General features: G+C 44.2%; 1 protein-coding gene across 1 annotated transcript in view; it reads left to right on the top strand.

Annotated features, from left to right (window-relative positions):
- The window catches only part of DGKI (diacylglycerol kinase iota), a 1,086,779-nt gene that overhangs the window by 169,335 nt on the left and 894,321 nt on the right, over positions 1 to 23,123 (top strand). Inside the window, exon 5 of the mRNA XM_033957757.1 lies at positions 15,546 to 15,602. Within this exon, the coding sequence (XP_033813648.1) occupies positions 15,546 to 15,602 (57 nt within the window). The remainder of the gene's footprint in view (positions 1 to 15,545; positions 15,603 to 23,123) is intronic.

The raw sequence follows: 23,123 nt of genomic DNA on the forward strand, positions 1-23,123 counted from the left end.
ATATTTGTTAAATTACTTACGTACCGTAATGTTTTCCATGTATCAGCTAATATGCTATTATCTTTACTATAACTAGGCATTTTGATACTGAGCACATGACAAAGGCGTAATGGAGACATGAGTTGCCATTCTAGCCATAACCAAGCTGGAAGTTTTTCCATGAGCTCTGGGAGAACCCAATACATACCTTGGCGTAAAATATAGGCTTGATGATACCTATAAAAATTGGGAAAATTTACCCCTCCCTCTGAAATTGGTCTTTGCAAAGATACCAAGGCCACTCTAGGAGTTTTACCCAGCCAAATAAATTTTATAAGAATACTATTTAACTTTTTATAAAAGGACCCCTGAAAATAAACCGGCAACATACCCAACTGATAACAAACCACAGGCAAGATCATCATCTTTATAGTTTGGATTCTCCCCCATCATGAAAGATGTAAAGGATTCCATTGCTCACACAATTCTGTAACCTTCTGTATTAACAATTTTTCATTTATTTTTATTGTTTCTTCCAATGTATTTTTAATCCAAATGCCTAAATATTTTATTCCATCTTCCCTCCAAAGAAAGGGAAATGAGTAAAACAATCCTTTTGTACAATGGACATTGAGCGGAAGAATTTCTGATTTACTCCAATTGGAGGATGAGATGTACAGTGTCGGCATCCATGAGACAAACTTGGTTTTTTCTGTTACATAGAGCTTTATGGACTCCTGTTCGTTTACAAAAATTGGATAGCTCTAAGTCTAATGAATGTTGGCACTGTCATCTCGAAGCAGGGACTTTATATCATTTATTATTCTATTGTCCATTCATTATGAATTTTTGGACATCAATTTGGGACCAAATTAACTGTTTATTAGATAACCCTGTGGCATTATCATATGATACTGTGCTGTTTGGTATGGCAATGAGAGCAAAAGTCAGATATCTACAAATAATAACAAATTATTACTTATAATGACTGGAGTTGCCATTCAACAAATTACATATAATTGGAAAAATTGGAATAGATTAAATTATAATTTTTGGTGGAACTCCTTATGTCATATTTATAAAATGGAGAGACTTATTGCAATACAACAGGGTTACATAACAACATAAGAAGTTGCCCCCGCTGAGTCAGACCAGAGGTCCATCTTGCTCAGTGGTCCGCTCCCGCGGCGGTCCATCAGGCCTAGTGCCTGAACAGTGATCCCTGATTAATTTTATAACTTACTTCTAATCCCATCCCTATAATCTACCTCTACTCTTATCTGTACCCCTCAATCCCTTTGTCTTCCAAGTACCTATCCAAAGCTTCTTTGAACCCCTGTAGCGTGCTCCTGTTTATCACATCCTCCGGTAGCGCGTTCCATGTATCCACCACCCTCTGTGTGAAAAAGAACTTCCTAGCGTTTGTTCTAAACTTCTCCCCTTTCAATTTCTCTGAGTGCCCCCTTGTACTTGTTGATCCCCTTAATTTGAAAAATCTGTCCCTGTCTATTTTTTCTATGCCCTTCATGATCTTGAAGGTTTCTATCATGTCTCCTCTAAGTCTCCGCTTTTCCAGGGAGAAAAGCCCTAGCCTTTTCAGTCTGTCAGTATATGAGAGGTCCTCCATACCCTTTATTAGCTTAGTTGCTCTTCTTTGGACTCTCTCAAGTACCTCCATGTCCTTCTTGAGGTACGGCGACCAGAATTGAACACAGTACTCCAGGTGCGGGCGCACCATAGCACGATACAGTGGCAGGATGACTTCTTCTTCCTGGTCGTGATACCCTTCTTAATGATACCCAACATTTTGTTTGCTTTCCTTGAGGCTGTTGCTCACTGCGCCGATGCCTTCAATGTTGTGTCTACCATCACTCCCAGGTCTCTTTCAAGGTCGCTCACCCCTAGCGCTGATCCCCCCATTTTGTAAGTGAACATCGGGGTTTTTTTCCCTATATGTACGACTTTGCACTTCCCTATGTTGAAACTCATTTGCCATTTTTTGGCCCATTCTTCCAGTGTTGTCAGATCGTTTTGGAGATCTTCGCAGTCCTCCATGTTATTTACCTTGCGATATAGTTTGGTGTCATCCGCAAATTTAATAACCTCACATTTTGTTCCTGCCTCCAGGTCGTTAATGAATATGTTGAAAAGTAGCGGTCCCAGCACCGATCCCTGTGGAACTCCGCTCGTGACCCATTGCCTGAGTAATGGCCCTTTACTCTAACCCTCTGTTTTCTGTCCGCCAACCAGTTTTTGATCCATCGGTGGACCTCCCCTGCACCCTGTGGTTCCATAGCTTCCTTAGTAGTCTTTCATGTGGCACCTTGTCGAAGGCTTTTTGGAAGTGAAGGTAAATGATATCTATGGATTCCCCTTTATCCACCTGGCTGCTTACCCCCTCAAAGAAGTATAATAAGTTCGTGAGGCATGACCTGCCCTTGCAGAAGCCATGCTGGCTCGACTTTAGCTGCCCATAGTTGTCGATGTGTTCCCAGATGCTGTCTTTAATCAGTGCTTCGATCATCTTTCCCGGGACCGAGGTCAAGCTCACCGGCCTGTAGTTTCCTGGGTCTCCCCTTGAGCCTTTCTTGAAGATGGGCGTGACATTTGCTATTTTCCAGTCTTCTGGAATCTCTCCAGTTTTTAAGGATAGGTTGCATATTTGTCGAAGTGGTTCAGCTATTTCGTTCCTTAGTTCCTTGAGTACCCTTGGGTGAATGCCATCCGGACCTGGCGATTTGTCGCTCTTTAGCCTATCTATCTGCCAGAGGACATCCACCTTGCTTACCAGATTTTCATCCTGCTCCCCCTTTACGATCTCCTCAGGTTCCGGAATGTTGGTTGTGTCCTCCCTTGTGAAGACTGACGTGAAGAACTTATTTAGCCTGTCAGCTATCTCCTTTTCCTCTTTTACCACTCCCTTTCTGTCCCCATCATCCAAGGGTCCCACTTCCTCTCTTGCTGGTTGCTTCCCCTTAACTTACCTGAAGAATGATTTGAAGTTTGTTGCTTCCCCCGCCAGTCTCTCTTCATATTCTCTTTTTGCTTTCCTAACCACTCGGTGACACTCCTTTTGGTGTTTTTTATGCTCCTTTTGGTTCTCCTCTGTTTTGTCCTTTTTCCATTTTTTGAATGATGCTTTCTTGTCACTTATCGCCTTTTTTACTGCATTTGTTATACACACTGGGTTTTTTGTTCTATTTTTTTTGCACCCTTTCCTGTATTTGGGGATGCACAGGTTCTGTGCTTCGTGCACTGTGCCCTTGAGTAGGGCCCAGGCATTTTCTACGGAGTCCATCTTCCTTGCGCTGTCGTTGAGTTTCTATCTCACCATTTTCCTCATGGCATCATAATTCCCTTTTTTGAAGTTAAGTGCAGTCGTTGTAGTTCATTTTACCTTTGATGATCCAATCTCTAGCCTGTACTGGATCGTGTTGTGATCGCTGTTTCCTAGTGGGGCTAGTACCGCCACCTCTTTAGCGGGTCCCCCTTGTCCGTTGAGGATTAGGTCAAGAGTGGCATCACCCCGTGTTGATTCCGTGACCAGCTGTTCCATGAAACAATCCCTCGTGACCTCCAGGAATTTGGTCTCCCTCATGCAGTTTGAGTGCCCAATACTCCAGTTTATTCCCGGGAAGTTGAAGTCTCCCATCACCACCACACTTCCGCTTTTGTATACCTGCCTCAGTTCAGCCTCCAGATCCTGGTCGATTTCTTCCGTTTGTCCAGGTGGGCGATAGTACAGGTGTAGATTGTCCAGGCCCATAGCTTTGTTCACGTTTATTTTTGATAGCTCACAGTAGACTTCGCTTGCAGTGAATTCCATGTCCTGGAATGGGTCTACCGAGCCCCCCCTTGGCTGTAGCTGAGGACCGGATCCTGGCGCTTCGCAGGTGAAGACCGAGCAGAAATAGTTATTGAGTATTTCAGCTTTGTCTGCATCTGAGTCTGTAAAGTTACCGTCAGGTTTCTTTAGGTGCCCAATGCCGCTCGTGTTCTTCTTCCAGTCGCTAACGTATTTGAAAAAGGATTTCTCCCCCTTCTTTACCTGCTTAGCTATGCTTTCTTCCATCCGGAGTTTGGCTTCTCTGGCTATTGTTTTAACTATTCTGGATTTTGCCATATAGGATTCTTTAGCTTCAAATTGCTGCGATTGTTTGTAGGTAGCTAATGCTTTTATTTTTTGTTTTACTAGCTCTGATATCTCCGCGGTGAACCACTGTGGTTTGTTGTTCCTGCTTCATTTGCTCACAGTTTTTATGTATATGTTGGTTGCTTCCAGTAGTGTGGCTTTCAGAGTCGACCATAGGTCCTCTACGTTGTCTGTTGTGCTTTGATTTTGCAGCGCGTTGTAGACCTAGTCCCCCATGCCTTGAAAATTAGTTCCTTTGAAATTTAGTACCTTAGTTGATGTATTTGACCTAGGGTTTCCTTTCTTGAGGTGGAACCACACCATGTTATGATCGCTGGATGCCAAGGTGTCTCCCACCGATACCTCTGTGACACTGTCTCCATTGGTGAGCACTAAGTCCAGTGTCGCCTGACCCCTAGTGAGTTCCAGTACCATCTGCTTTAGGCATGCTCCTCGCATGGAGTATCCTCTTTCTGTCATTGGTTGTAGCGGAAGGTTCGTTCCAGTCCACATCTGGCATATTGAAATCTCCTACTAGCACTGTATCTCCACGCAGTGTTATGTTCTCGATGTCTTCCATTAGCTCATTGTCTGCTTGCACCTTTTGTTTAGGTGAGAGGGAAAGAGATGGAGGGATACAGGCACCAAGATACAGGCATTTGTTATTGCCCCTGACCAGGTTCACCCAGAGGGACTCTCCTGTATACTTGATGTCTGTGATTTTAGTAACTTTAATGTTTTCTTTAATGTATAGAGCTACCCCTCCTCCTGATTTGCCCTCTCTGTCTCAACAGAGTAGATTATAACCTGGTATGACCATATCCCATCCGTGGGACTCCGAGAACCAGGTTTCTGATATCGCCACTACATCAAGGTCAGCGTTTCTCATTTCTGTTTCCAGTTCTAGTATTTTGTTGCCTAAGCTACGGGCATTAGCATACATGGCTGTCCATTCTTTCTTTTTGTATGGAGTGTTTTCTGGTAGAGATAGTTTGACCCCTTCAGTCGTGCCTTTTGTTGCCCCTTCTGATGCCTCGGTCTCCTTCAGTGTCTAAGCGATTTCTCCCCCCTGACGTCCTGTCCATGCGAGTTCTTCCCACTGGCTCCAAGAAGGAGACTCCGTCTTTTCTTTTGTCCCCCATTCTACTGACTTTATTGTTTACCCCAGATACTAAGACCTTGTCTTCCACTCTTCCTTCTTCCCTCCCTCTGTCTCCTTTAGTATTGGTGCGGTTTCTTGCCTTCGAGTTACTTTCCCAGCTTGTGTTAGTGTGGGTCCCTCCCCTGGCTCACCTAGTTTAAAGCTTTATGAAGTAAGTGAGCCAGGCGTCGTCCCAAGACATTCTTCCCTCTACTGGTCAGGTGTAGGCCATCAGGCCCCTGCAGTCCTTGAAGTGCCCCTCCGTGGTACAGGAAGCCAAAGTTCATCTCTCTGCACCAACCCCTTAGCCACTCGTTAGTCCTCTTGATCCGTTCCTCTCTGGCTCTCCCCTTGTTTCTCACCGGTAGGATGGAGGAGAAGACCACTTGTGCTTTCATTAGCTTCAGTTTGTCTCCTAGGGCTCTGAAGTCTTCCTGTATCTGCTCCTGGGAGTTCCTGGCTGTGTCATTTGTCCCAACGTGGATGAGGAGCATTGGGTAGTGGTCTTGAGGTTTGATTATTTTGCCTTTGCAGGTATTCACATCCTGGATCTTGGCCCCTGGTAGACAGCAGACCTCTCTTGCTTGTAGATCAGGTCTACATACCGGTCCCTCAGTTCCCCGCAGCATAGAGTCCCCAATGACAACTACAATGCGCTTCTTGAGGAGATATTGTTTTGTTATTTCATGATTTGGGGCCATCTGCTGGGTTTCCTGGACGTCTTCCTGAATGTTCTCTTTAAGTTCTGCTGACGGGACTTTCCTGTATGTCTTCCTGAATGTTTTCTTGAGTTCTGCTGGTGGGAGTTTCCTGTATGAGCTGATATCTGTTGCTCAGGGTGATTTGCGGAGTTGATGTAAGGTTGTTGTTGCGCTTGCTTGAAGATAATAATCTAGAGGAGTTGGACCATCTTCTGTGTTTGCTTGCCAGGTATCCTTGTCTCGAGACTCTTCTTCTTTACTAGCTGAGGTGACTAGCTGCTAGTCTCTTCTTGTACCCCAGCTGATATTTCTAGTGCTGTGGGCCTGACATCTTGCCCTTGCTCAGAGACCTGGAATAGTTCTAGGAGGGCTCCATCGATGAAAGCCTCACTCTCTCTGATACTTCTTAGCCGCTGCACTTCTTCCCTCAGGCTTGTCAGTTCTTGTAGGATGTCACCGTTGAGCTGTTGCTGGTCGTCCTCTTCCGTCTGCATAGAGACTGAAATCAGATGGGGTTCAGCTTCGGTCTGTATAGAGATCTCCGCTGTCCATCGGGGATGGGGATTTTCCTCAGTTTGCACGGAGACTGTGGCCTTCATCTGGATCTCTTCTGTAGTCGGGGGGTTGATCTTGATTGCAGCCTTGGTGCTCCTTGTCTTCCCTGCCATACTTGGTCCTCTTTTTATTTATATATTTATTTAATTAATTAATTTATTTATATTTATAATAGGCTATACTTTCCGAGCAATAGGTAACTAGGTACTTTCTGTTTAGTAATAGGTTTTATAGTAAACAGTAGGTTATACTATTGTTTCTAGACCACAGATAACCCCCCCTTTCTTCCTGTTGCTAAACAACAGATAACCCCCTTCTTATTTAGCAATAGGCTATACTTTATGAGTAATAGCTAACTTTTTTGTTTAGCAATAGGTTTTTATAGTAAACAATAGAAGAGGTTATACTATTGTTCCCAAACAGCAGATAACCCCAGATAATCCCCCCATTTTTATTTTAATAATAATAATAGGCTATACTTTTTGAGTAATAGCTAACTTTTTGATTAGCAATAGGTTTTAAAAATAAACAATAGAATAGGTTATACTTTTTGAGTAATGGCTATACTTTTTCAGTAATAGCTAACTTTTTGATTAGCAATAAGTTTTATAATAGACAATAGAATAGGTTATACTATTATTCCTAAACAACAGATAACCTCCCCTTTTTATTTTTATAATAATAGGCTATGCTTTTTGAGTAATAGCTAACTTTTTGTTTAGCAATAGGTTTTATAATAAACAATAGCAATAGGTTTTATAATAAACAATAGAATAGGTTATACTATTAATCCTAAACAACAGATAACCCCCCTTTTTATTTTTAACAATAGGTTATACTGATTGAGTAATAGGTAACTTATGATTAGTAATAGGTTTTATAGTAAACAATTAAAGGTTATATTAATATTTCTAACAATAACAATATACTATTATTTCTAAACAGATAGCCCCCCCACTTTTTTTTAAATTATTCTTTTATTCGTTTAGCAATAGGCTATAGGTAATAGGTAGCAATAGTTATAGTACAATACGATGTCTCAACTCGGTGTCGCTGTGCAGAGCCTTTGCTGGTCTCCCTTTCTACCTGGTGGCATGGGTTGATCCCGCCGCTGAAAATTCACCCCTTACTCGGCGAAACCTGAGCAAAAACCTCCCCTTCCGGCTGGTAATGGGGAGGAGGCGGATCAGGGCCCGCTTGACCTGCAGGCAAGTCCGATGGTCTCCCTTCCTCTCTGGCGGCGTGGGCTGGATCCCGCCGATGAAAATTCCCCAAGCCTCGCTCTCATTCTGGAGAAGTGGCTCTTCATACTCTGGACTGTAAGCATGCCTAAGCTTATTATTTATTTTATTTTATTTCTTCCATTTGTGCGTCACACATACCTATACTTACTTGCATTGAATTCAATCACATCGCACATCTCTTTTGATCCTAAAAAGTTGGAACATTCAGTATCCAAGCACACTATTTCCACTTGGTTGGTGGCTTGTATCTCATTCTGTTATGCTCAGGCTGGGGTGTTGTGTTATAACCCATAAAGTGTGAGCTATTGCAGCTTCTGTTGCTTTATTCCGCTCTACCCCAATTGATGAAATCTGTAAAGTTGCTATTTGGCGCTCAGTTCATACCTTCACATCAAATTACTGTCTGGAATCTTATTCTAGGTGGGATGGTCACTTCGGCCAAGCAGTATTGCAAAATTTATTTTCCTAATGGCCAACACTCCCTCCATCCCATTCTAGTAAGCTAGGGAATCCCACATATGAGAATAAGCTGCCTGCTTGTCCTGGGATAAAGCACAGTTACTTACCGTAACAGGTATTATCCAGGGACAGCAGGCAGATATTAACACAACCTATCCACCACCCCTGGTTGGCTTCTTAGCTAACTTACTGAACTGAGGAGCCATGTGCCTACGTCGGGCGGGAAGGTACTCATGCATGCAGGGTGAAGGCGGTTCGCAAACTTTCTTAAGTTCTTAAAGTGGTGATCCACTTTTAAAGCTGTCCATACTGGGGCTCTGTGGATGATGTCACCCACATGTGAGAATATCTGCCTGCTGTTCCTGGATAACACCTGTTACGGTAACTGCTTTCTTTTTTTAAAATTTATATTTATCTCTATTTTAACATCAAAGAAAAACACCTTCGAAAAGGAAAAATAACATCCAATAAGGAAATAGTGCATATAGTATTCATAAGTATACAATGAAAAGAGTCCACAACGAAAGAGAGAGAGTCAAGCACTACCAAGGGTAGTTGAATTCAAGAAAAGGAAAACGTAACAATATACTTGTAAATACAGAGCAAAATCAGTTGTATACCATACTAAATGGTCTGGACAGTGATATCAGTAGGCAGGGCCGCCATCAGGGCAGTACTACCAGTCCTGCATTCAGGGGCCCGGAGCTGACAGGGGGCCTGGGCTCCCCAGTGTTCTCCCCAGCGCTTTTCAGCCAGGCGCAACGCACAGCAAATTTAGATGCCCATCCGGCTGTCATCTGCCGAATCCTGCTGCCGCTACTGCTTAATGCGCAGCCTGAAGAGCCGCCAAAAAACCCGCCGGACTTTAAACAAAAAAAACCCCCAGCAAGCGACTCGAACCCGGCTTCCCTCCGAAACCGGAAGTTACGTCGGGGGGGGGGGGGGTAAGAGAAGAGAAGCCGGCACGGACCATTAGAGCCCTGGTGCATGCGGGAGATAGGCCAGCCACGGAGGGAAGCTTACTTGCTCTTGCTTATTTCGGGCCTTTCTCGCTGCTGGGTCCTGCCTACTTTCTGTTTCTGTGAAGGCAGGACCCGGCAACGAGAAAGGCCCGAAGTAAGCAAGAGCAGCAAGTTGTAAACTTCCCTCTGTCGCTGCCCTTTGGGAGATAGGTCAGCGACCAAGGGAAACTTGCAACTTGCCTTTGTCTGTAGCGAATCTGCCGGGTGTGTGAGACGGGGGGAGGGGGAAATGGGAGGAGTAATGCTGCTGCACCCAATTAGGGGGGAGGGGGAAGAGAAATGCTGCTTCTGCTGTGCCCAGTTGGGGGGGAAAGAGAAATGCTGATGATACTGCTGTAACCAGTGGGGGGAGGGGGAAGAGAAATACTGCTGCACCCAATTGGGGAGAGAGAGGGAAGGAGGGAGAAGGAAGATCAGGAAAAGGAGGAAAGAGATGCAAAGACCATGGGAGGGAGGGAAAGGAGATACCATACCATGGAGTGGAAGAGAGAGATGTCAGGGCATATGTGGGGGAAGCAGGGCCAGATTAAAGGAGGCACAGGCCTTGGGCCCGAAATAGTCAGGGAGGGCCTGCCAGTGCTGTGCTTTGGGGCCTCACCCTTGCTGGATTCGCTGGCAGCAGCAGCAGCCTCATCATCATCCCGGGCGACCCCCAACCCGATCCGACCCTCCTATCTCTCCCTCCTTCCCTCATCAGTGACGTGCCAGAGGAAATCACGGCAGGAGAAAGCCCTGAAGCAGCCTGCTTAGAGTAGAGCAGTTCTGTTTAGAGTCTCGTGATGGAAGGGAGGGAGAGATAGGAGGGTCATGGGGGGGGGAGAGTAGCAGTCTGCCCCGGGTGTTCGACCTGGCGTCATGAACTTCTTCGGCTAGCATCAGCATTTACAATTCACTGCTGTTGCCAGCTTCAGGCCTTCCTCTCTGCTGGGTCCTGCCTACTTCTGTTTCCATGAAGGCAGGACCCGACAGAGAAGAAGGCCCGAAGCTGGGAACAGCAGCGAATTGTGAATGCTGCTGCCTGAAGAAGTTCATGACGCCAGGTCATGGGTGACAGAAGGAGGAAAGGGAGCAGAGGGGGAGAGACTTGCTGCACCCAACTGGAGGGAGAAAGAAGATGAGGGATGGATTGAAACGAGTTGCCAGGGATTGGAGGGAAGGGAGGGAGGAAGAGATGCCAGGGCATGGAGGGAAGGAGGAAAGTATGCCAGACCAAGGGAAAAGGAAGGGGGAAAGGAAGGAGGAGATGTCAGAGCATGGAAGGGGAGGGAGAGATGGAAGAAAAGGAAAGGAGTGAGATGCTAGAGAATCAGGGAAGGGAAGATATCAGACTGTGGGGTGCGAAGGAAAGAAAGGAGAAGAGAGAGATGCCAGAGCATAGGGGACAGGGTGGTGACAGAGAGAGAAAAATGGAGAGGTGGCAGAGCTGAAATCAATCATATACAAAGGAGAAGAGAAGGGGCACAGGATAGACAGTTTATTGAAGGAGCATAAAAAGAGGGAAGTTGCCATATGGAACGGGGAGAGGGCGGACAGTGGATGGAAGGGGCTGATGCTGTATGGAAGACAGAGCGGACAGATGCTGGCTAGAAAGAAGAGTGAAGAGAAGATGATTAAAGCAAAAACGACAAAAGGTAGAAAAATTGTTTTGTTGCTTTACGTAGAATCAAGTAGTATTGTATCTATTGATTAAAGTTTATAAATAGGAAATGAAAATAAGGCAGTTTTTTGGGGACTAAACCCCTTTCCTCAGGTCAGGACAGGATACCATAACAGCAGGGGTGCCCAAATGGTCGAGCGCGATCAACCAGTAGATCGCAAAGGCAATGTGAGTCGATCGCGTTGCCTTGGCAATCTTTTTCTTACTGCCTCCCTGAGCCAGGCCAGGCGTGTAGAAGCGCCGGACTCACAAGACTTCACTTCCGACGTCAATTCTGACATCAGAGAGGAAGTTCTGGGCCAGCCAATCGCTGCCTGGCTGGCCTGGAACTTCCTCTCCGTCGTTAGAATTGACCTCAGAGGTGAAGTCTTGTGAGTCCTGCGCTTGTACATTCCTGGCCTGGCTCGTGGAAGCAGGGAGAAATCGGCATGGTGGCTTAGGGGGTAGGGAAAGAATAGGGGAAGTGGAGAAATTGGCGCGATGGCTTGGGGGGGGGCAGGGGGAGAGAGAAAGAAAGAGAGACAGAAAGAAAAGGGGAGGGGCAGAAAGAAAAAAATATTGGATTTATAGTCAGAAGAAGGAAGTGCAAACAGAGACTCATGAAATCACTAGACAAAAAGGTAGGAAAAATGATTTTATTTTCAGTTTAGTGATCAAAATGTGTCTGTTTAGAGAATTTATATCTGCAATAGCGGTTTTTAGCGCAGGGAGCCTATGAGCATCGAGAGCAGCACAGGGCATTCAGTGCATCTCCCTGCTCTATAAACCGCTATTGCGATTTAGTAAAAAGGGAGGGGGTATATTTGTCTATTTTTGTTTAGTTGTTCCTGAGGTGACATTGCATAGAATCGTCTGACGTGACCTCTTTGAAAACCCGCGGAATATAAATGATAATTAACATTTTCTCTGCATACAGTGTGCTTTGTGGTTTTTTAAAAAATTTTATTGTTGGTAGATCATTTTGACTTGGTCATTTTAAAAGTAGCTGCTGTAGAGCCATTTCTTGTATGACTGGATGAGCTATATTTATCTTTTTTATTAGTTGTTTAAATTCATGCAGAAATAAATGGCTAGATTGAACCTAATGACTGTCCCTTTTTTTTAACTTCTATACCATTTGAAAGAGGGCAAATACTTCTTAGATTTAGTAAAATATTCTGGAACAAGTGTCAAACCTTAAAAAAGGAAGTCATATTGAGCACTGGAAAATAATAATAATAATTAACTAATAAAAATAGGGCTCCTTTTACTAAGTTACGATAGTGGCTTTAGCGTACGCCACGTGCGCTAGATGCTAATGCCAGCATTGAGCTGGTGTTATTTTTCCCACGTAGAGCAGGGGTTTGTGCGCGCTAGACATATGTTAGTTTAGAATAGATAGGTATAGATTAGTTTAGTTTAGGTTAGGTTAGGGCTCTGCTGAAAGAGTTTACCTTGACGTGGTTGCAGGCTTACAAATCTTTTGGTCAAAGAGTGCGGTGATAGAGAAAAGTATGTGTGTATTCGGCCCATGGAAGAAGGGGGGTGGGGGGAGGGGTGCATGGGGGGCCCAATAGGATTGCTCAGTAAGGGGCCCAGAAATTTCTGATGGCAGCCCTGTCAGTAGGCATCTCTGGGGCTACAGAAGCAGCCTTGCCCTCCAAGAAAAATTGAAATTGATCAGGTTCATAGAAAACATATCTATTAGCTTGATAGTTAATACAACATTTACAAGGGAAGCGCAGCTGAAAGGTTGCTCCTAAACTCAATACAGATTGATGTAATATCATTTATTGAATTTACCTATAAACCGTGTCGAGCTCTATCTTTATGGAGATGATGCGGTATACAAACTTAAGGTTTAGTTTAATATTAGAAATTTTTTCTGTGTCCACTTAGAGACATCAGGAAAAATGGCTACTTTATAACCAAAAAATTCAACATTCTTGGCTCTGAAGAATAGTCGAAGAATTGCTTCTTTGTCTTGTAAAAAGACAAAGGTCACAAGAAGTGTAGCTTTTGCAGAAATGTCAGACTGTGAAGATTCTAGGATTTCTGCAATATTGAGATCTACTGATTGATGTTCTGAATCCTGCTTTTCTTTAGGAATATTTAAGTAGTATAATTTCTGTAATGGGGTACAACTGTCTCTGGATACTTTAAGACAGAGGATAGAAACTGTTGAAATAGTTCCATAGGTGATTGTAGCCTGGAAACTGGAAAATAAGTCAGTCTGAGGTTTAAATTCCTATTTGCATTCTCCAGGTTCTCAATCTTCCTGGCCAACAATACTTTATCCTTAAAATGCAAATTAGAGGAATTTTGTAACTCCGAGACCTGCTTCTCGACTTTGTCCATTCTTTTGTCCTGAATTTGTTGCTCTAAGTTCTTTATTTGAGTTGAGGAGGTTTGTGAAACAGAAATAAAGTGAGAGCATACCTTGTGGAGGCTTTCAATAGCCTCCCAGATTGCTTCCATGTCTATCACTGGTATTTTTTCAGCGGGTTCAGGAAAGAGGAGAAAGACATTGAAGAAACTCCAACCATCGAGTCCATATTAGAATTTCCAGCTCCTGGGCCATGCTGAATTTCAGGTCCTCCAGTCGCTGTAGATCGAAGCTGAGATTCCAGTGAATCTGGAACTGCCTCCGGGGTCAAGGGTGAGCTGATCAGCTCTGGCGGAGTAATGAACATCTCTGCTGCTTCCTGCAGCACTGTTGGCGTCCCTGACAACATCCCGGGGCGTGGGGGAACTCCTGGACCATCTTGGCTCAGCAAAATTTCACTGTCCGATATTGAGGTCAGCTCCCCTCGATCTGCAGAAGCGCTCTGTACAACTGACCCAGCATAGGTGGTAATTGCTGTCTGGCACATTGGTGGTATAGCACTTCGGCATAGAAAAAGGCGACCACCCCTCTGTTTTCCTTTACACTTCGGCATGGAAAAAGGCAAATATTTAAGTGTTGTTCGCTGGCGTAGAAGAGCTTCCTGCTATGCGACTTGCTCCGTCGCCATCTTGAATCTTGTAACTTGTAACTCCTCTTCCCTCCTCCTTCTCCCTACCATGGTCTGGCATCTCTGTCCTCACCTTCCCTTTCCCATCCCTCTTCTAAAGGTCTAAAATCTTTCTTTTTTTTTTTTTTACTCACCAGCATCTCTCTAAGGACCACCCCCCCTTGCGATTCTCTCAATGACCCCCCCTGTGTTCCTCCTCTCTATAGGATATGATAAGGCAGCTACTCTTGCAATGTTTGGGCTGCCGGCAGTGAAAATGAAGTAAACACACCCAGAAGCTTTCCCTCTGCTACTGCTTCCCATCTATGTAGGGACAGGAAGCAATAGCAGAGGAAAAGCTCCTGGGTCACTGAAGACAGCATGCTTACTTCACACATGCTGCTGGTAGTACAAAGAGTAAAAGAGCGGCTGCAGCGATGGATCCCCAGACTGCTTTGTGATCCACTCAAAAGGTCTTTGACTGCAGGCCTTGCAATAAAGACCACCAGTCACCATAAGGTCACAAAAATAATAGGGGTCCTTAGGCACCCACAGCACCCATAGAGCTGGCGCTTATGGGCACCAGTAATGTAGGCAAATGGTGCCATTGTGTGATTGACACATGATCATCATCGCCTTTGGAGGCAGCTGCTGATCCCGGTGCTGTTTGCATAATCTGGCCCTTTGTGTGTAGCTGAATTTTCACCACAGCGCACTAGTATGCCTTGGCTCACCATTTGGGTACCTTTGCCCTTTGTAGTTCTTGGATCTAGGAAGCAAACATGTAATGGTACCTCATTTTCTTTTCATGCATCAACTTCTGGTGATAATCTCCTAAATTGCCAGACTATGTTTTTACAAGAAAGTTGCAAATGGATTTAGTGCATATGTAAAATACTGATATCTTTCTGGATTGCTAGAGTCATTGAATCTTGCCAGGTACTTGTAACCTGGATTGGTCACTGCTGGAAGCAGGATACTGGGCTAGATGGACCATTGCTCTGCCTCAATATGGTTATTCTTATATCATGAGCTAGAGAGGAATTTACCACAGTTAACCAAATACTGCAGATGATTGTCCAGATAAATCACTTTAACTGAGTTCTCAAAGCCAAGTAATATTTTGCAGAGTATGTTACATAAATCATTCCTTAAGTATACCGGCAAACCAAAGTTATTCATATAAATCACACCCACTTTTATCAAGCTGTGCTGCTGAGCAGCGCAAGTTAAATGCTAAGCCGTCCATAGCAATAGAATGGGTGGCTCGGCAGGTCAACTTGATAAAAGAGGGGGCGGGGGTGATTAAAGAACTAAACTAGTAATAATCACCCAAAGGCCTAATATGACTCTGCAGTGGACTATATAGAATGTATAAGTAGTTGCTACTCTTAGTCACATGTGTCTTCATCAGTCTCACTTATAAGCTTCAAAAATTTTTTGTAGTCATCTATTTTTCCAAAATTATTTAAGTGACAAAAATTATTTCAATAACAAACTTCAAATTGTTAACCCAGAACTTAACTTGTATATTTTGTAAACATGGTCAAAAGCATATGCCTATAACTATCAAAATACATTGTAAGAAAAACCAAATATGAGATATTGCTTTATGTATTGAAATGATATTCTGATGTGCATACATAGTGTTAATTACATTTCTTTGTTTTTTCATAATGCCAGATTAATTTTCGGTGTAAACCAACTTTCCGAGAGGCAAATTCTAGAACACCAAGAGATGTAAGTTCTTTATAAGCACTTCTATGGACTCAGAACTAGGATCATTTTCTTTATCACAAAATGTATTTTAGTGAAGTTTAAGCTGGTCAAAAGTGTAATAGACACATGAAAGGCGATTCTATAATTGTGCATCTGATGTCAGAGGGAAGGCTTCTGAGTCAGCTGTGGGCCGCATGTAGGAACTGTGGCAGTGGCTTTGCGAAGAGAAGTACGGCTGTGAGGAGGGAGTAAGCCAGAGGAGATAAACACCCGCGGGAGGGAAGAAGGCACAAATTTGGGATGCAGAACAAAGGGAAGGGTGACTAAGGGCATGTTGGGACAAGGAAGGGAGAAAGAGAGGGCAGATTGGCACAGGAAGGGAGAAGGAAGAGATGGATTACAAAATTCAAACAAAGGATGGCAGGAAGGAAGGAGGAAGGGAGCATGAACTTGGAACACAGAATGGAGGGAGGGGAGCATGAACTTGGGACATAGGATGGAAGAATGGAGGGAGTGAGGGAAAGAGATGCTGAGGTGGAGAGGAACTAGAAAGGGAGAATTGTTGGGCAAGGGTGTCTAAGTGAGAGGGAAAGAGATGGAGGGAGTGGAGTATGAATTTGGGACATAGGATGGAAGAATGGAGGGAGTAAGAAAAAAAGATGCTGAGGTGGAGGAAGGAATAGAAAGATGCTGAGGTGCAACAAGGAATTATTTGGCAGGGTATCTAAGTGAGAGGGAAAGAGAGATGGTGCACATGGGGAAATGAAGAAAGAATTGCTGGGCATAGGGAGGTAGAGAAAAATTTTAGACATGGTGGTGAGAGAGGCATGAGGTACAGATGCATGGGGAAGAGAGATGAAAGGGAGAAATGCTGGATGTGGTGGTGGAGAGGGAACAGTGGGATGGATGAAGAACAAAAGTAAGTTGGGGAAAGTGTGGTACAGTGGTTAAAGCTACAGCCTCAGCAACATGAGGTTGTGGGTTCATACCCACGCTATTCCTTGTGACCTTGGGCAAGTCACTTAATACCTATCCCCCATTTCCCCAGGAACATTAGATAGATTGTGAGTTCCCTGGGACAGATGGGGAAAAATGCTTGAGTACCTTGGGAGAACGGTATAGAAAATTAAATAAGTGTATACCTCCTATCTTTTCTTTCTATTTAAACTACAGTACTTTACTTTGGGGACCGCTTTGTTAAAGTTTAACATTTTTATAGACTGTGTACTGTACAGGATCCAAGTTCCATACAAATTCAACTTAACAGTTTAAAAAATGGAACTCAGTCTTTACCCAAGGACTGCCTGTATACACACACATAGTGTAGATAGATACTGTACAACAAAGAAAAAAATGGGGAGACCCGGTGGGGGGAGGGGGCCCTACTGAGCCCGCACATGATGGCAGCCTGAACACTGAGCTCCCGTACTCTCTCTCTTAAATGAGCAAACTGCTTTATTAAAATCGAGCCTTCACTACAGCTGAACATACATACGATCTCCTGAAGAGAAGTGGAGCTGACATATCCTGTTACTTTTCTCCTACGCTGCACCGATGTCGGACAAAAAGGTGGGAAAGACGCATAAGCCTGATCCGATCTCCCCATCGAAGACACCGCTCCCTGCCTCTGTTGGCGATACTAACTGCGAGATTTTTTTGGAATTACGTGAGCTAAAGGAACTGGCTTCAGAAACGAAAGTAAGCACTGACGAAATTAATGATAAGCTTACTGCTTTTAACAGCGGATTTTACCTTAGTGCAGACACGTGTTAGCGCTTTAGAAACCAAGATGGATGCGACCTCACTACAGGTAGCTGAGCTGCGCCAACAGATGAATCGCATTACGCTACTCGAGCAGGAGCTGGAAGATAGCAATAATAGATCCCGGAGCTGCAACATTTGCATCTTAGGTCTATCTGAAAATGGTCATGACCGTGAGTTAACTCAATATCTTGAAACACTCATACCTAAACTGCTGGACATCACTTTTCTTCGTGATTTTGAAATTGAACGTGCCCACCGTGTGCCTTCCACCCGCACTCCTACAGATCGGAGACCCAGACCGGTGGTGCTCAAGCTCCTGCATTACCAGCATGTTCTTGACATTATGCAGCGGGCAAAGATTAAGACCCCGATCCAGCACGAGGGTGCCACCATCTTGTTTGTCCAGGATCTAAGCAAGACCATGGCTCACCGTTGCAAGCAGCTACTCTCTTTGAATGCCAGACGAGTTGGCTACCTTCACTGAGCAACATTCACCGACTCCAATCAATCAGGTTTGACAGGATGCCCAGCTGTCTGCTGTATGCCGTATCATTTCTCATCCTTATAGAGTCATTGAGACTGTCAGTTTGCTCTCTTGAACAATTTGCTCTTTCTTCTTACATGTTGACTCTGGTCATTGTTCTCACTGTATCTTTCCTGTATTGCTCTTGTTTCTGCACCATAAATCAGTATGTTTGCTTGCTGAAAATTGTTGTAATTACATGGGTGCCTTGGGGTTCTTTCTGCTATCCTGCCTTCATCAGCTGCACTCAGTGTTCTTTAGAGGTGCCTTTTTTTGTCACCATAGTTAATTCGTGGTACAGGCTACTAGCAATCATGGTTTATATTTTGCTTATCCTTGATCTGACATGCTTTTCTTTATGTATAAGAACCTTTTCTCCTCTGCTATTACGTTTGATATGTTAATTTGTGGTACAGGCTACTAGCAATCATGGTTTATATTTTGCTTATCCTTGATCTGACATGCTTTTCTTTATGTGTAAGAACCTTTTCTCCTCTGCTATTACGTTTGATGATCTGTTTATTTGAATAAGCTCGTAATAATCTTTACTCATTGTAATGTCTCTTAACATCATCTCCTTGAATACAAAAGGCCTCAATAACAAAATTAAGCTGAAGAAAATCCTGACCTATCTAGAGGACTCCAGTCCTAATATCATCATGCTTCAAGAGACGCATTTGGATCATGCTGCTTCAACTAAGGTTCAATACCCATGGGCTCTTTTTCACCGTATTTTTCACCTGCTATTGATCGGAAAGGTGTAGTATTAACTCTTATTCGGAACAAAAGTGAACTCTCCGTACTCTCTTCCTCCACAGACCTCAACGGCAGATGGGTCAAAGTCAAGTTTCGCTAAGCAGGAGAAAGTTATTGCTTATTTAACATATACGGACCAAATGCGGACTGCCCAGATTTTGTTCATGCCATCACGGCATCACTCTTGGAAGACGCGGATTCCCAACTGATAGTTGCAGGTGACTTGACCTTGGTCTTGAATCCTGACAGAGACAGGAAATCCAGCTGTGCGTACAAAAAGACCAGATCTTGGTACGCATTACAGGACCTAATTATGGATGCTAAACTCCTTGATATATGGAGACATATGCATGCTGATGTTGACGCTTATACTTTTTACTCACCTCCTCACTCATCTTATTCACAAATTGATTTATTTTTGATTAGTGAGTCCTTAAGTGCCTCTGTCATGAAATCAGATATTTTTCCTATAATTATCTCTGACCATGCCGCTATTTCTATACAGATTAAACAACGTATCCGTCCTGTCTTATCCAAGCAATGGCGTTTCAATAATGCTCTCCTACAAGATTTACAGTTCTGTCACCTTATGAGGACTCAGATTGAAGAGTACTTTCATCACAATAAGCCTGAACACACTTCTTGGATTTGCTGCTGGGATGCTTTCAAAGCCTTTGTTAGAGGTGTCACTATCAACTGCTCTGCACATAAATATAAAAAGTTGAAAGAAGACCAGAAGTCAATGGAGGATGAGATCAGATCACTTGAATTGCAACATCAGCACTCTCCAACAGACATCTCTCTGTTGACCCGCCTCAATAAGGCGCGTTTCCAATACAATTACATCTTGAGTCATAAGGCTTCCCATACTGTATTTCAACAATCGGCGTCTTACTTCGCTGAGAATAATAAGTGCGGACATCTTTTGGCTAACTTCCTTAAACACAGAGGCGAGAAGGCACATATTGCATCCATTAGACTGGACTCTGGTGTGGAAGTAACTGAACTCTCTGCAATAGCCCAGGCTTTTATGGCTTTCTACCAGAAAATCTACACCTCTGAGTCTTGCTGCCTGCGAATGACTTCGGACTTTTTGCATGATATCCCACACTCGCAACTTGCTTCTGTGGATAACATTTTCTTAGATGAACCGGTAACCCTATCTGAGTTTTCTCTAGTCATTCACTCTATGGCTTTCAAGAAAACTCCGGGACCGGATGGTTTGACTGTCGAATACTATAAGGAATTCCAGGATGTTCTAGCTCCGATTTTCTTACAATTTATTGATCACCTCATCTCCAAAGGAGAGGCGTCTGGTTCCTTTACGGAAGCAATCATCGTTGTATTACTGAAGGTGGGCAAGATACATTGCCAATTATCGCCCGCTATCATTAATTAACGTTGATGCAAAAATCTATGCTAAATTGCTTTCTACTCGACTGCAAGCTGTCATCACCAAACTTATATCACCGGATCAAACTGGCTTCATTAATGGACGCTATTCTTGTGATAATACACGTACCTTCTCTCATATCATTGCTCAGATACATCGCCAAAAGCAGGAAATTCGACGCTGAGAAGTCTTTCGATCGTATTGAATGGCCTTTCCTCTTTCAAACTTTACGCTGGTATGATTTCTCTGAGGCTTTCATCACCAAAATTAAGGTCCTCTATTCTATGCCCACCACCAGAACATTCATTAATGGCTCTCTTTCATCAGCCTTTCATCTCACCAGGGGCACCAAGCAAGGCTTCCCTTATCGCCATTGCTTTTTAACCTGGATACGTACCAATCCTAACATCTCTGGCTTTAAACTTAAAGATCAGGAACTTAAAGTCTCGGCGTATGCAAATGACATACTGTTAAACATTACGCCCTCTTCATTTCCACATCTACTTTCCATCATTGATGAATATGCGGCTGTATTGGGCTACAAACTAAATACAGGTAAAACAGGAGGTGATGCCTATCAATTGTCCTGCTGCGGAATTTGAAGTCTCTTCCCATGGAGTTAAATGGATAGCTACTTCCATGAAATATTTAGGGGTTTTCTTTGGCCCCACCATTGCAGATACCATACAGCTCAATGTTGAACACTTACTAGTCACTATCAAGTCAAATATCAATAAATGGTCTCCCTTGGCCTTAACCTGGTGGGGTAGACTTGAAACAATTAAGATGATGCTTGCTCCCAAGATAAATTTACTGAGCACGTTACCTTTCCATCTGCCATCTACTTTTTACAAACAGGTTGACTCCCTTCTCACGAAATTCTTATGGAACTTCAAACAACCCCGCATTGCATTAACTAAATTGAAGGTGCCTCGCATCTCTGGTGGGGTAAATTTTCCCTGTTTTTTGCACTATCACCATGCATTCATTATGAGACAGTGGTCTGCGGGATATCACAGTCTCAGAAGTCTTGATCCCCCTGCTTGGATTTCCTTGGAATGTGAATTATATGGACAACACCACCTCAAATATCTCGCTGGTGCTGATCTGTCTAAAATGGATAAGTCTGACTATATTCTTGCAGTGTACAAGACTGCTATTGACATTGTGGACTCTACCTTTGCATGTACCTGTGATGCTTCTACCTTGATCCCTATATGGAACAATGATCGTTTCAAAATCCTTAATTTCACTTTGGCCTGGCGTGAATGGCAGAGTTGTGATATTTGGCTAGTTCAAGACATAATGACTACCGATGGTTGGCTATCTTTTCAAGATCTTTCTGCTACTAGAGGCATTGCCAGTTCTCAATACTTCAGATGGCTGCAACTTACACACTGCATTAGACACTCCATGCCTCAAACTTTTCCTCTATTTGGAGTTCCTGGCTTGCAGGTTTTACTACACACAGTATCTGGTGCATCCGCTAAAACGACTCTGTTGTATAAACTTCTACAGAGGGCAAAATTCACCGGCCCCTTGGAAACGGAACTTAAATGGCAACATCAACTCAATCTTCCTTCTGATGCTATTGACTGGAATATGGTATGGACGACTTTTTTTTAAAATCCATACGCTCTGCCTCTCTTCTGCAATCTATGGGGTTCATAATAAAAAAAACAAAAACGTCTAAAAAGTGTCCTAAGTGGCTACTTGGACGATCAAAAAGCCTGATCATCCAAGTACCCATAACCAAAGCTGGTTTTTAGACGTATCTAAAACCAACTTAGGCCTTTCCCCTGCCTCTAAACGCTCAGAGAGAAAAGAGGCGTGTTTAGAGGAGGGGAAAGGGCGGGCAGTGGGCAGGAGGTGGGCCGACCTACACCTAGGTGTACAACAGGTATAACAAATACAGTTTAGTCGGCACTTAGACCTTTTTCACTTAGACGAAATAAAACCAGGTCTAAGTGCCGAAAAACGGGCCGCTGAGCTGATGGCCTAAGGCTCCTGGGCCTATTCTGATTGGCCCAGGCGCCTTAGGCCTCAGCAGGAGGCGGGGCTTGGGTGCCCCTGGGCCAATCCAGCCCCATTCTTCGTTGAGCTGCATGCCGGACAGACGGGTTTGGCACCCGTCTGTCCGGCCAACCTAAAATAGGTACGGGGAAGGGGTGGGGGTGGGGGGGATCGTGGGGTCGGCTGGGAGGGTCGCGGGTCGGCTGGGGGGGCCGATCGGGGGTTCTTGGGGGGGGCGGATGTTGGGGGGATGGGGGTGCGTCGAGGGCAGGAGGGCCTGGGATCCCTCCTGCCCGTACTGTAGTGGGGGTGGGAGTAGGGGGGGGTCGCCTGGGCCAGGAGGGCTTGGGCTCCCTCCTGGCCCGAACGAGTCAGGGGTGCCACGGGTGCCTGGGGCAAGAGGGCTTGGACTCCCTCTTGCCCCGATGTTATCGGGGGGGGGGGGGTCGTGGCTTCAACAGGGCAGAGGGCTTGGACTCCCTCTTGCCCCGATGTTATCGAGGGGGGGGTCACGGCTTCAACGGGGCAAGAGGGCTTGGACTCCCTCTTGCCCCGATATCGTCGGGAAGGGGGGTCGCGGTTTGACATGGCAGGAAGGCTTGGGCACCCTCCTGCCTGGATCGTTGTTGGGGGGGGGGAAGATTCTGTAACTGGTGTTGTTTTTGACAGACACCGGTTACAGAATCCAGCTTTTAGGCGAAGGAATGGCTCCTCCTTCGCCTAAAAGCCCTTCTGTTGGACGTTTTGTGTTTTTTTTTCATTATGGTTAAAAAGTGTAGACGTGCTGTGGGGGTACTTTTAGACGTAGTGGAGATTGGGCGTTTAGGCAGAGGAAGGCCATAATAAAAAAAAAAAATAAAAAATAAGGGTTGTGTTAACTTCACTAAGGTAAGTGTGGTTTATTTATTTATTTAGAATACCTATTTTGAGCACTTTAGAGCACTTTTTGCATTTCATTCTGTACTCAATGATTGATATCTTAACCTGCAATCTTGGTTATTGAGATCTTTGATGATTTACCAAGCAGGTATCTGAGAGTACCGTCTGATTATACCTCTTGAATCTATTAGCTTACAAGTCTGTTTTATTTTGA

This window comes from Geotrypetes seraphini, chromosome 9, assembly GCF_902459505.1.
Source record: "Geotrypetes seraphini chromosome 9, aGeoSer1.1, whole genome shotgun sequence".
Taxonomy (NCBI): domain Eukaryota; kingdom Metazoa; phylum Chordata; class Amphibia; order Gymnophiona; family Dermophiidae; genus Geotrypetes; species Geotrypetes seraphini.